Genomic DNA, 13,270 nt, shown 5'->3' with positions numbered 1-13,270 from the left:
TACCAGATGACTTTTATTGTCCATCCAATGGAGCACACTACCCTGCACCAGAGTCTCGTTCTTCCGGTGGTCTCATGCTGCAACATAACTTCCCAAGATCCCTGGACACAAGCTCTCTCAACCAGTGCAACAGAAAGCAACAGGGCAACCTCCATAAAGTTTTCCTTTCATGAACAGCAGATCCTGAGCTGACACACAATCTATTTCCAACAACCAAGAATTGTAGTAATGCATCCATGACTAAGAAGCTCACAAATACAAAAGCAAAATACTGCAGATGCTGGAAATCTGAAATAAAAACAGAAAATGCTGGAAACTCTCAGGTCAGGCAGCATCTGTGGAGAGAGAAACAGACTTAATGCGTCAGGTCGATAACTTTTCATCAGAACTCAAAGTAGTCTTGCATCAAGGCTAGAATGGTGTTTGCTCTGATGAGGATAAGGATCAGCAGAGATCCTGCACAACTTGTTAACAGGCAATTATCAGCCCTCAAAAGTTGCTGAAATTGTCTGGGACAAGTCTTCCTATTATTCTCAGAAGAGCTCAGTCAATCTTGCCCTGCTTTGGGTCTGTGAAGTATTTCAGTTAAGTAACAGGGCTAATCAAAAGCTAAAAAGGACTTGCTAGACTACCACCCAAGTTACATCTCAGACATGCAAGAGGCCCATCACCACAAGAATGAAGAGACAAGCAAATGCTACAGCAACATAAGAACACAAGAAATAGGAGCAGGAGTAGGCCATAGTCACTCGAGCCTGTTCACCATTCAATAAGATCATGGCTGATCTTCGACCTCAACTCCACTTCCCCATATCCCAAGAGTACCTTAGATTCAATCTCGAGCCTTGAATATACTCAACAACCGAGCATCCACAGTCCTCTGGGGTAGAGAATTCCAAAGATTCACAACCCTTTGAGTGAAGAAATTTCTCATCTCAGTCCTAAATGGCCAACCCCTTATCCTGGCACTACATCCCCTAGATCTAGACTCTCCAGTCAGGGGAAATACCTCAGCATCTAACCTGTCAAGCCCACTCAGTATCTTATATGTTTCAATAAGATCACCCCTCATTCTTCAAAACTCCAGAGAGTATAGGCCCAATCTACTCAAAGGACAACCCTCTCATCCCAGGGATCAATCTAGTGAACCTTTGTTGCACCCCCTCTAAGGCAAGTATGTCCTTCCTTAGGTACAGAGGCCAAAACTGTACAGGTGTGGTCTCACCAAAGCCCTGTACTATTGCAGCAAGACTTCCTTACTCTTGTACTCCAATCCCCAACAGGCACTTAATGAATACACACAAGACTGAACCTGTGTCAATATGGCTGCTTGTCTACATGAAAGTAAGCTGTGCAGACAGTGTCTTGGCCAAACTTGTCTGAAAGATCTGATGCTGTTACGATCTTGAACACCACCTTAGAGAAATCTGTTCCAAAGTCTGAAGATTAGGATAGCAAAGAACCTTCCTTTTTTTTTGGTGGGGGGGGGGGGGGGAGGAAATCACAGAATTGAGAGGGGAATTTACTTCATTTCCCCATTGCCAGGAATCTTCTGTGACTAGCAAATTGCCGATCTTAGCCTCCACCACAGCTGAGTGTCTGGTTGATTAGACTAAATGATACTCCTGAATTACAAGTGCCCCACTTGAAATGCAAGGGATCATTTGTGCTGACAAGTTTTGCCTGACCCTAGAATCTGATGAGATTTCCATAAAGAGGCTGTGGTATACCCTAGGAGAGAGATTTGGTAGTTAGGGCAGAGCCGGAGCGATGTAGCTTAGGTAATAAAATTCCTGATATGGGACTTGGAGCCTGGAGGAAGCTAAGAGAGGACTGGCAACTCAGCCTTAGCACATAGGCAAGAAAACGTGTAACAATAGAAAACGCTGGAAAAACTCAGCAGGCCAGGCAGCATCCGCAGAGAGAGAAACAGAGTTAACGTTTCAGGTCAAAGACCTTTCATCAGAACTGGAAAAAAGCAGGAAATGGAACAGATTTTAAAGCAAGTTTAGGGGCTGGGAAATGGGGAAGAAAATATGTGTGCCCGAGATACTGTACTTGGAAGAGCCCATGGGCTTTGCTACTAGCATTTGAAACCCTCAAGCAGATCCTCTACTTGTTCCCCACAAAGACCTTTACCATGGAAATCACCAATCTGGAACTCCCATGGGAGGGCTAAATGCAAATCCAACGGTACTGCAGTACCGCCTTGACAATAGTCCTAGATCTAGGTTTATCAGGTTGGGAGCAGCACCAAAAACAACTCTCACTGAGCTCGAGACCCTGGATTCTAGGCACTGCAGTTAGTCCTGACCATTGACTCTTTCTCCTTCCTTCCTTCCCCCCACCCCCCAATTAGGAAAGGGGTCAGTTTGTCCTACTTCTATAGTCTACAGACAATGCAGGGAAAGAAAAATCAAATTTGGATCACAACTATGTAAACACAAGGTTGAATAGCAAAGTACAAATTTTTCTTAGCATTTCCCCCTTCTGGGTGGTAATCCCAGTTTTAACATTCTACTTAACGCTTGTAACATTAAATTATTAAATAGATAAATGCATGTAACATTAGTTATTAAATAAAGATGTCATTATCCAGAAATGTCAGCTGTAACATTTTAAATAAGGAACAGACTTCTCCACTGGTTATTTTAGTCTCTACTTTCTCAAAGGAAAAGCTACCATGATCTGCTCCTGGAGAGGAATTAAGCTGCTACCAAGTAAGTACCAAACTTGGGACCCATGCAACATTTCACAATCAAACTTTCAAAATACTTATAAGCTGGCAGACTCCAATTAGCATATAGACATTTTCAGTTCAACAAAATACAGGAGACATCCTTTACTGATTATATGGAAGTACAACTTGACAGAAGAGCCAAGTACCACCAGATGAAAATAGTTGTGGGCACACATCATCAGTAACTTCTACACATTACTTTAGCACAAAGCCGCTCTGTACAACTTCCATCTAGTGACTCCTGTTGGAAATGGAGGTGTGCAAATGCCAGGTGAAGATAGGATTGGGCTCAGATGCGATGGCCTCTTTGATTAGTTTGCCAACAATGCTAAAGGCACAAGTAATGGCCACTTGGTCAATACACCAGACTTTTAAGCCTTCACGAAGGCAACAGATACAACAGGAAGAAAATTAGTCAGAAGGGAAAATAAAGTTTTAAAAAAATACACCATGTAGAAAATGTCAAAAGTCTCAGTTAGGGATTTAAATATTGAGAAAGTAGGAGGGTTTACTAGGAACATATAGAGCTGTACACTTTACAAATGGTGGCAATATTTCTTTTGGTGGGTTCAATACTTTTAAAGTTGAAGTAAATGATGTGGTTAATCCAAAATTGAGAGCCTAAAACTGAGTTGTGAAATGTTACTATTTTCTAAAATAAAATAGTAAAATAAGGACGGTTTTCAGAAAAATGAGTTAAAGTAACAGTGTATAAAGGCAAAAAAATAAATTACATTTATCCCAATATTTTAAGCAATGCAGAGGACAGAATTGTGTAAACTAGTACCTGACAAAACTCAAAGTATGGGAATACTAGATTATGCCAGAACACAGCCATGCAATGCCCTCAAAAATTGTCAGCAAAATATTTTAAAAGTGGAGTTTAGTCATTCAAAATAACAATAAATTTTCCTTACCCCTTGAAGTCCCTGGAACTGGATTGTTGTTTGAGAGATAGATGAATTCTGAAAAGAAAGCACAATCAGTTGCAAGATTAAAACTATTCCTTTCCACTTGCAACTGCATTTAGATGTACAACACCTTACAAGTACATGTGTTACAACCCAACACCTTGCATTTATGTAGCATCTTTAACATAGTAAAATGTCTCAGAACATCACAGGAGACTTATCAGACAAAATTTGACACCAAGCCACAGAGATATTTGCACTGAACAAAAAGCTTGGTCAAAGAGGTACATTTTAAGGAACGTCTTAAAGGAAGAGACAGAGGTAGAGACGCAGGGAAGTTTAAGGAGGGAATGTCAGAACTTAGGCAGCTGGACATATGGTCACCAATGGTGGGGCAATGGAAATTGGGGATGTGCAAGAGGCCAGAATTGGAGGAGTGCAGAGATTGGAGGGTTGTAGGGCTGGAGGAGGTTACAGAGATAGGGAGGGGGGAGGCCAGAGGAATTTGAACACAAGGATGAAAAAGTTTAAAAATCGAGGTGTTGCCAGACTGGGAACCAATGTAAGGCAGAGAGCACAGGGGTTATAGATGAACGAGATTTGGAGAGAGGTAGGATACAGGCAACAGAGGTTTGGATAAACTGAAACTTACAGAAGGTGCAAGATGGGAGGCCAGCCAAGAGAACACTGGAATTGTTGAGTCTGGAGAGAACGACAGCAAGGGTGAGGGTTTCAGCAGCCGATGGGCTCAGGCAGAGGCGGAGCGGAGCAATGCGAGAGGGGGAAATGGGCAGTCTTGGCAATGGAGAGTATGGGGTCGAACGCTCAGCTATAGGGTGGTGAGGTTGTGAACAGTTGGGTTAAGCCTCAGACAGTGGCCAAGGAGGGGGATGGAGGCTCTGTGGTAGTAGCTAGGGAACAGAATTTGTGGCAGAGACTGAAGTCAACAGCTTTGGTCTTTGCAATAATTAATTGGAAGAAATTTCTGTTCATCAAATACTGGATATCAAACAAGCAGTGTGACAAATCAGGTAGTGGAGGGGTCAAGAGAGCTTGGTCTCATCAGCGTACATGTGGAATCTGATGTGTTTTCGGTTTATGTCGCCGAGGGGCATCATGTAGACAAGAAATAGGAGGGGACAGAGCAGGAAGAGAAGACACTGCAGGAGATTCTCTGGCTATGACCAGGTGAGGGCAGTCCTGGCCAGCAGGACACAGTAGTGCTAGCGCATGTGCAGGAAACTTGTTACACAATAGAGTAGAATTTTTAAAGTTGATTATAAATTAGACATGTATAGAAAAACTGGCTTTTACTGATGCAAAATTGGTAAACATCAGCTTATATTATGAAAATGTCTTACATTAGATCTATATACCAACTGACTTAACTGCATACTTGGAGTACTGAATTTCCTTAGTACCTAAACATCAATGTAGCTTCTACCTCACTGAACTTACAAAATATCCCTCTAACCAATCTTCTCTTTCGTTCCTCAAAGCATTAACTTCTTGCTGGGGTATAGGGTATGAAAGGTGCCACATGCCCTCCAGTGCATTACTCAAGTAGCCATTATTCATATGCAAGTGCCAATAACATCTTCTGTTAAGATACTCGATGGTATGGGGCATGACAACCAAGTCTGATCCTGTCCGCGCACAAAGCCCACATACATGCACTCCCAGCAGGCATCACTGGATAGCAGCAGGCATCACTGGATAGCAATCAAGAGCAAAAACCCTGCTCAATTTTCCTCTCTAATCTGGAGGCACTAAGGCCAATTGTAGAGCCCCTGCCATCACTTTACCCAAGATCAGCTAACTCAGCAGGTCACGGATCAAACCTGGGACCATCATGGTCTGTACTGTTTTGTTACTCACTGGATAAATTCGCAAACATCAGAACTGACCATCACAAATTATTCAATTTACTTGGAATGTGGAATATTGCAAAACATACGAAACTCTTCATCCTACAAATGCGGAATACATTCTCAAACTTTTACTTCTCCACCCCAGTCGCCAATTTCCTCCACTCTCCCTTAGAAAAAAAAAATAGGAGCAGGAGCGGCAGTGCGGACCTGGGAGGAGCGGAGAGGGTGATAAAAGGAGAGTCCGAGGCGCAGGTAGGCTTACCAATCTCAGAGCTCAGTAAAAAGTAATCGAAGTGTGATGTCACCAGAAAGCAGGTAAGTGATTGGTTGGTGAGTATTTCTCTCGTTTTTTCCAAACTTAAATTTTGTGTTTTATAGTTTCTAGGGTCTCGTGTAGCGGGGACTGCTGTTATACTCAAGGGCTCTTGTTTATCATTTAATTGTAATGTAATTGGTGGGATTGATTTGATTTAATTTAAGTTGAATTAATTAAAGGGTAAGTCATGGCAGCACAGCTCAGCGCCGTGATATGCTCCTCCTGCACTATGTGGGAAATCAGGGACACTTCCTGTGTCCCTGGCGACCACGTGTGCAGGAAGTGTATCCAGCTGCAGCTACTGGCAGACCGCATTGCGGCGCTGCGAATGGATGCATACTGGAGCATTCGCGATGCTGAGGACGTCCTGGATAGCACGTTTAGGGAGTTGGTCACACTGCAGGTAAAGGCTGCACAGGCAGGAAGAGAATGGGTGACCACCAGGCAGAGTAGTAGGCGCAGGCAGGTAGTGCAGGGGTCCCGTGACCATCCCCCTCTCAAACAGATAAACCATCTCCCTCACCAATATCCAAAGTGGTATATCAGAGGAAGGCATCAGCAGCCAACTTCCTGGCACCGTGGGTGGTTCTGCTGCATAGGACGCGAGGGAAAAAAAAAGTGGGAGAGCTAGTGATAGGGGATTCCACTGTAAGAGGACTAGATAGGCGTTTCTGCACCCACAAACGAGACTCCAGGATGGTATGTTGCCTCCCTGGTGCAAGTGTCAAGGATGTCTCAGAGCGGCTACAGAGCATTTTGGAAGGGGAGGGTGAACAGCCAGTTGTCGTGGTGCATATCGATAAAAAACGGGATGAGGTCCTAAAAGCTGAATATAGGGAGCTAGGAGGTAAATTTAAAAAATAGAACCTCAAAGGGTAGTAAGCTCAGGATTGCTACCAGTGCCACGTGCTAGTCAGTAGAAATGGAAGGATATTTCAAATGAATACGTGGCTAGAGGAATGGTGCAAGGGGGGGATTCAAATTCCTGGGACATTGGAACCGGTTCTGGGGGAGGCGGGACCAGTACAAAACAGACAGTTTGCACCTGGGCAGGACTGGGACCGATGTCCTAGCGGGGAGTGTTTGCTAGTGCTGTGGGGGAGAGTTTAAACTAAAATGGCAGGGGGTTGGGAACCTGTGCAGGGAGAGGGGGGAAAGGGAAACAAGGATAGAAGCAAAAAAAAGATAGGAAGGAGAAAAGCAAAAGTGGCAGTCAGAGTAATCAAGGGTTTAAATCAAACATGGCCACAGTAAATAATAATTCTAAAAGGTCTAAGTGTTAAAAAAACAAGCCTGAAGGCTTTGTGACTTAATGCGAGGAGCATTTGTAATAAGGTGGATGAATTAGCTGCGCAAATAGATGTAAACGGATATGATATAATTGGGATTACGGAGACATGGCTCCAGAGTGACCAAGGCTGGGAATTCAACATCCAGGGGTATTCAATATTCAGGAAGAACAGGCAAAAAGGAAAAGGCGGTGGAGTAGCATTGCTGGTTAAAGAGGAGATTATCACAATAGTAAGGAAGGATATTAGCTCTGATGATGTGGAATCTGCATGGGTAGAGCTGAGAAATACCAAGGGGCAGAAAACGTTAGTGGGAGTTGTATACAGATCCCCAAACAGTAATGCGGAAGTTGGGGATGGCATTAAAACAGGAAATTAGAGACGTGTGCAATAAAAGGCACAGCAGTTATCATAGGTGACTTTAATCTACATATAGATTGGGCTAACCAAATTAGTAACAATACTGTGGAGGAGGAATTCCTGGAGTGTATACAGGATGGTTTCCTGGACCAATATGTCGAGGAACCAACTAGAGATCAGGCCATCTTAGACTGGGTATGATGTAATGAGAAAGGAATAATTAGCAATCTTGTTGTGCGAGGCCCCTTGGGGCGGAGCGATCATAATATGATCGGATTCTTCATTAAGATGGGGAATGAAGCATTTGACGCAGAGACTAGGGTCCTGAATTTAAATAAAGGAAACTACAATGGTATGAAGCGTGAGTTGGGTAGGATTGATGGGGAATGTTACTCAAAAGGGTTGACAGTGGATAGGCAATGGCAAACATTTAAAGATCGCATGGATGAACTACAGAATTTGTTCATCCCTGTTTGGCATAAAAATAAAACAAAAAAAGGTGAATCAACCATGGCTAACAAGGGAAATTAGGGATAGCATAAGAACCAAGGAGAGGACATAAGAGAACCAAGGTATAGGGACATGCATTTGCACCCGTACGACCAGATTTAGGAACAGCTTCTTTCCCAGGGCTGTCATCCTACTGAACTCCACAAATAAACTCTAAAGCTTGCACATCTGTCAATGCACTTTATTATGGTTATGTTAATGTATTACAAGCCAAATGTATGTTGAATGTTTAAATGTCTTAATCTAAATGTACACTCTCGGGAGCCGCAAGCCTACATTTCGTTGTACTGCACTTGTGCACTTACAATGACAATAAAAGTTGATCTGATTTGATTTTGATTTGATTTGATATAAATTGGCCAGAGAAAGCAGCAAACCTGAGGATTGGGAGCAGTTTAGGATTCAACAAAGGAGGACAAAGGGATTAATTAAGAGGGGGAAAATAGAGTATGAGAGTTAGCTTGCAGGGAACATACAAACTGACTGTAAAAGCTTCTATAGATATGTGAAGAGAAAAAGATTGGTGAAGTCAAGCGTAGGTCCCTTGCAGTCAGAATTAGGGGAATTTATAATGGGGAACAAAAATGGCCGACCAATTAAATACATACTTTGGTTCTGTCTTCACAAAGGAGGACACAAATAACCTCCCAGAGATGTTGGGGAACATAGGGTCTAATGAGGGAGGAGGAACTGAAAGAAATCAGTATTTGTAGGGAAATGGTGTTAGGGAAATTGAGTTAGGGAAATTGACGGGATTGAAAGCCGATAAATCTACATCCTAGGGTACTTAAGGAAGTGGCCCTAGAAATAGTAGATGCATTGCTGGTCAACTTCTAAAATTCGATAGACTGTGGAACAGTTCCCATGGATTGGAGGGTAACTAATGTTACCCCACTATTCAAAAAAGGTGGTAGAGAGAAAACAGGGAATTATAGACCGGTAAGCCGGACATCGGTAGCGGGGAAAATACTAGAGTCCATTATAAAAGATGTAATAGCAGAGCACTTGGAAAACAGTGACAGGATCGGACAAAGTCAACATGGATTTACAAAAGGTAAATCGTGCTTGACTAATCCACTGGAATTTTGAGAGGTTGTAACTGGTAAAATAGATAAGGGAGAACCAGTGGATGCGGTGTATTTGGCCTTTCAGAAGGCTTTCGATAAGGTCCCACATAAGAGATTAGCATGTAAAGTTAAAGCACATGGGATTGGAGGCAAGGTACTGACTTGGATAGCGAACTGGTTGGCAGACAGGAAGCAAAGAGTTGGAATAAACGGGTCTTTTTCCGAGTGGCAGGCAGTGACTAGTGGGGTACCGCAGGGATCGGTCCTAGGACCCCAGCTATTCACAATATATATTAATGATCTAGACGAGGGAACTAGATGTAATATCTCCAAGTTTGCAGACGACACAAAGCTGGGTGGGCGTGTGTGCTGCGAGGAGGATGCTGAGAAACTCCAGTATGATTTGGACAGGTTGGGTGATTGGGCAGATGCAGTATAATGTGGATAAATGCGAGGTTATCCACTTTGGTGGCAAAAATAGCAAGGCAGATTATCTGAGCGGCAATAGATTGGGAGAAGGGGAAGTGCAACGAGACCTGGGTGTCCTTGTGCACCAGTCACTGAAGGTAAGCATGCAGGCGGTTAAGAAGGCAAATGGTATGTTGGCCTTCGTAGTGAGAGGGTTTGAGTACAGGAACAAGGATGTCTTGCTGCAGTTTTACAGGGCCTTGGTGCGACCACATCTTGAGTATTGTGTGCAGTTTTGGTCACCTTATCTGAGGAAGGATGTTCTTGCCATGGAGGGAGTGCAGCGAAGATTCACCAGACGGATACCTGGGATTGCAGGAATGACGTATGAAGAGAGATTGGGTCGATTGGGCTTATACTCTCTGGAGTTTAGATGAGAGGGGATCTCATTGAAACTTATAAAATTCTGACAGGACTGGACAGACTAGATGCAGGAAAGATGTTCCCGATGGCCGGGGAGTCCAGAACCAGGGGTCACAGTCTAAGGATAAGGGGTAAGCCATTTAGAACAGAGATAAGGAGGCATTTCTTCACCCAGAGAGTGGTGAACCTGTGGAATTCTCTACCACAGAAGGCAGTTGAGGCCAATTCGTTAAATAATTTCAAGGAGTTAGATATATTTCTTGGGGCTAAATGGATCAAGGGATATGGGGAGAAGGCAGGGACAGGGTACTGAACTTGGCTCATCAGCCATGATCTCATTGAATGGCGGAGCAGGCTCGAGGGGCCAAATGGCCTACTCCTGCTCCAATCTTCTATGTTTCTATGTTTCCTCAGCCCTTTGAGCCTGCTCCACCATTCAATATCATGGCTGATCCTCGATCTCAATACCATATTCCCGCTCTCTCTCTATACCCCTTGATGCCTTTTGTGTCTAGAAATCTATCTCCTTCTTAAATATATTCAGTGACTTGGCCGCCACCGCCTTCTGTGGTAGAGAATTCCACAGGTTTACCACCTGCCAAGTGAAAAAATCTCTCATCAGTCCTAAATCTCCTACCCCATTTCCTGAGACTGTGACCCCTCCTTGTAGACCCCCCAGCCAGGGGAAACATTCTCCCTGCATTCTGTCAGAATTTTATACGTTTCAATTAAATGCCCTCATTCTTCTAAACTCTAGTGAATACAGGCCTAGTTGACCCAATCTCCTCATACGACAGTCCTGCCATCCCAGGAATCAGTCTGGTGAACCTTCGCTGCACTCCCTATGGCAAGTATATCCTCTCTTCGGTAAGGAGACCAAACTGCAAACAGTACTCCAGGTGTGGGCTCACCAAGGCCCTATATAATTGTAGTAAGACGTCCTTGCTCCTGTACTCAAATCCTCTTGCAATGAAGGCCAACATACCATTTCCCTTCCTAACTGCTTGCTGCACCTGCATGTTTGCTTTCAGTGACTGGTGTAAAAGGACACCCAGGTCCCTCTGTACATCAACATTTCCCAATCTATCACCATTTAAATACTCTGCCTGTTTTTCCTACCGAAATGGATAACTTCACATTTATCCACATTATACTGCACCTGCCATGTATTTGCCCACTAACTCAACTTGTCTAAATCGCCTTGAAGCCTCTTTGCATCCTCCTCACAACTCTCCATCCCACCAAGTTTCATGTCATCAGCAAACTTGGAAATATTACATTTGGTTCTCTCATCCAAATCATTGATATATATTGTGAGTAGCTGGGGCCCAAGCACTGATCCCTGCAGTACCCCACTAGTCACCGCCTGCCACCCCGAAACAGACCCATTTATTCCTACTCTCCCTTAAAAAGGGCATTAACTCCTTGTTGGTTTATATTTCCATAGATGCCAAATGCCTTACAGTAGAGATTGAGAAATAACAATCCGAAGTGGAAATCTTGTCCAATATTCCTTTCACTAGACCAGGACACTTGAAGCCAATTGCAACACTACCACCACCCTGGTTAAGATCAACTAACACGGCAATAAGCGAAGATCAAATCTTCGACAGTGTGGCTGAGCTACTAAGTGAATAAACTCATTCTGGCAGTGGAGGAGACTTTTTTTTTTATAAAACATTCCTACAAGAAAAAGTTGAGGACAGAAAAAAAAGCTATTCACCCCATCAAGCTCATCCCTGATGTAATTCAAACTATCCAGCTGAGCATCCAACTGCATGTTGAACTTCCTCAACATCTCGCTTCCACTGACTTACCTAGTAAACTATTCCAAATGCTTATCGTTCGAGTAGGGTCTGTTTTAAACATACTATTCACTACTTTAAACTTGCGCCCTTTTGTCCTACTGGCCTGGATAGCCTCAACATTCTCGGTTTACCGTACCTATGGCATTTAATACTTATGTATGCCTATATGTATCATATGTGCACACATCTCAATGAAGTCACCATTAAACCTGGTCTCAAGTGTAGTGCAAGGTTTTCACATCTTTCCTCATAACTCAGCCCCTTTAGACTTGGGATGACTTGTTTGCTATTTCTGCACTGTTTCCAATACCCTTTGAAATGTCGAAACCAGAGCTACACACACTATTCCAAGTGAAATCTGCATTTAATTATATAGCCTCAGCACAATTTTCTGTAGTTATAATCTATTGTTTTAAGTATCCTAAAATTCTATTTAAATTTTTATTACTTGTCCATAGTCAACATTGAAAACATCAACTGTCAATCTCAGTGCTAAAGTCTCCTTATTTCCTTCAATACATGTTGCTTGTTCTTCCAATCCAATATTGTATGCCAGTGCCTGCCCAATTACATAACAAATCTAAATCTTTCCAGAGAACCTTAAATGTATTCAGACATTTTTACACTCCCAATTTTAGTTTGCTACAAATTTAACAAACTTACATTTGGTTTCAGCATTCATTTCATTAATGTTGATAGTAATCAGGGTACCAAGTACATTTCGCAGGTAACAATTGCTTGCACAAGATAAAAGTTCTCAACATGATCATACACTTGGGACAAGTTACATTTATTTTGTCACTACTACATTCAAGTCTGTGTGGAACCCCCCAATCACTAATTCTGCACAAAATAAACCTGGCTGCCTTAAACCAGCCTATGAAAACTGCTTTTATTTATTCAACTGTTGTAATAATCAATTTGCACTCCGACAAGTAAACATTTATTTGCATATATGCACCAGTCCAAACAGGACACAGACTAATCATGTTTGAGAGATTATATTCAAGTCAAATATACACAAGTGCTTTAAAAAAGCCTCTAAAGGTTACTTTGACCTCTGATTTCGTAATACTTTGCATGCGTCATGTTAACAACTCACCATGTTTGCCTAAGCAATCATCCTGTCAGAGAAGGGTTCCTCTGTGGTATAAAAATTATTTTCATGGGCAAAAAACAAAACTATAAATTTTCTTATCCAGTGAGTCATTCCCATATTCAGGTCAGTTAGGAAACAAATCTTCTACAACTTGGTTAGAAGCATTGTGCTTTGAAGATAAATAAAATATCCATATATATATATATATATACACACACACACATTTATTCCTATCTTAACTAATATTTTGGCTTCACTTTTGTGTTTCATTCTACCATGGGCTATTGGGTAGAATTAAATGATGTACCTGTACCATCATATCAGCTCAGAGGTTACAGAATCACTAAAAAATAAATTTCTTTTGTTCCTTTTGCTTCAACCCAAGACATGAAAACAATGCCAACAAGGTCAAAAATTGTCTATGTCCAAACCTGCCACATTCCCCCTCTACCCACCCAAAATAAAAGA

General features: G+C 42.5%; 1 protein-coding gene across 2 annotated transcripts in view; it reads right to left on the bottom strand.

Annotated features, from left to right (window-relative positions):
• ell2 (elongation factor for RNA polymerase II 2) overlaps positions 1 to 13,270 on the bottom strand; it is a 194,829-nt gene that overhangs the window by 155,403 nt on the left and 26,156 nt on the right. For both annotated transcript variants that reach the window (XM_085988501.1, XM_085988493.1), the window contains exon 2: positions 3,658 to 3,705. In XM_085988501.1, coding sequence (XP_085844627.1) covers positions 3,658 to 3,705 — 48 coding nt within the window. The remainder of the gene's footprint in view (positions 1 to 3,657; positions 3,706 to 13,270) is intronic.

The sequence above is a fragment of the Somniosus microcephalus genome, chromosome 1, assembly GCF_052327205.1.
Source record: "Somniosus microcephalus isolate GS21.2 chromosome 1, FLI_Smic_1.0, whole genome shotgun sequence".
In the NCBI taxonomy this organism is placed as follows: Eukaryota; Metazoa; Chordata; class Chondrichthyes; order Squaliformes; family Somniosidae; genus Somniosus; species Somniosus microcephalus.
Note: the sequence above shows the minus strand (reverse complement) of the source record. Positions and strands in the feature narration are given on the sequence as shown.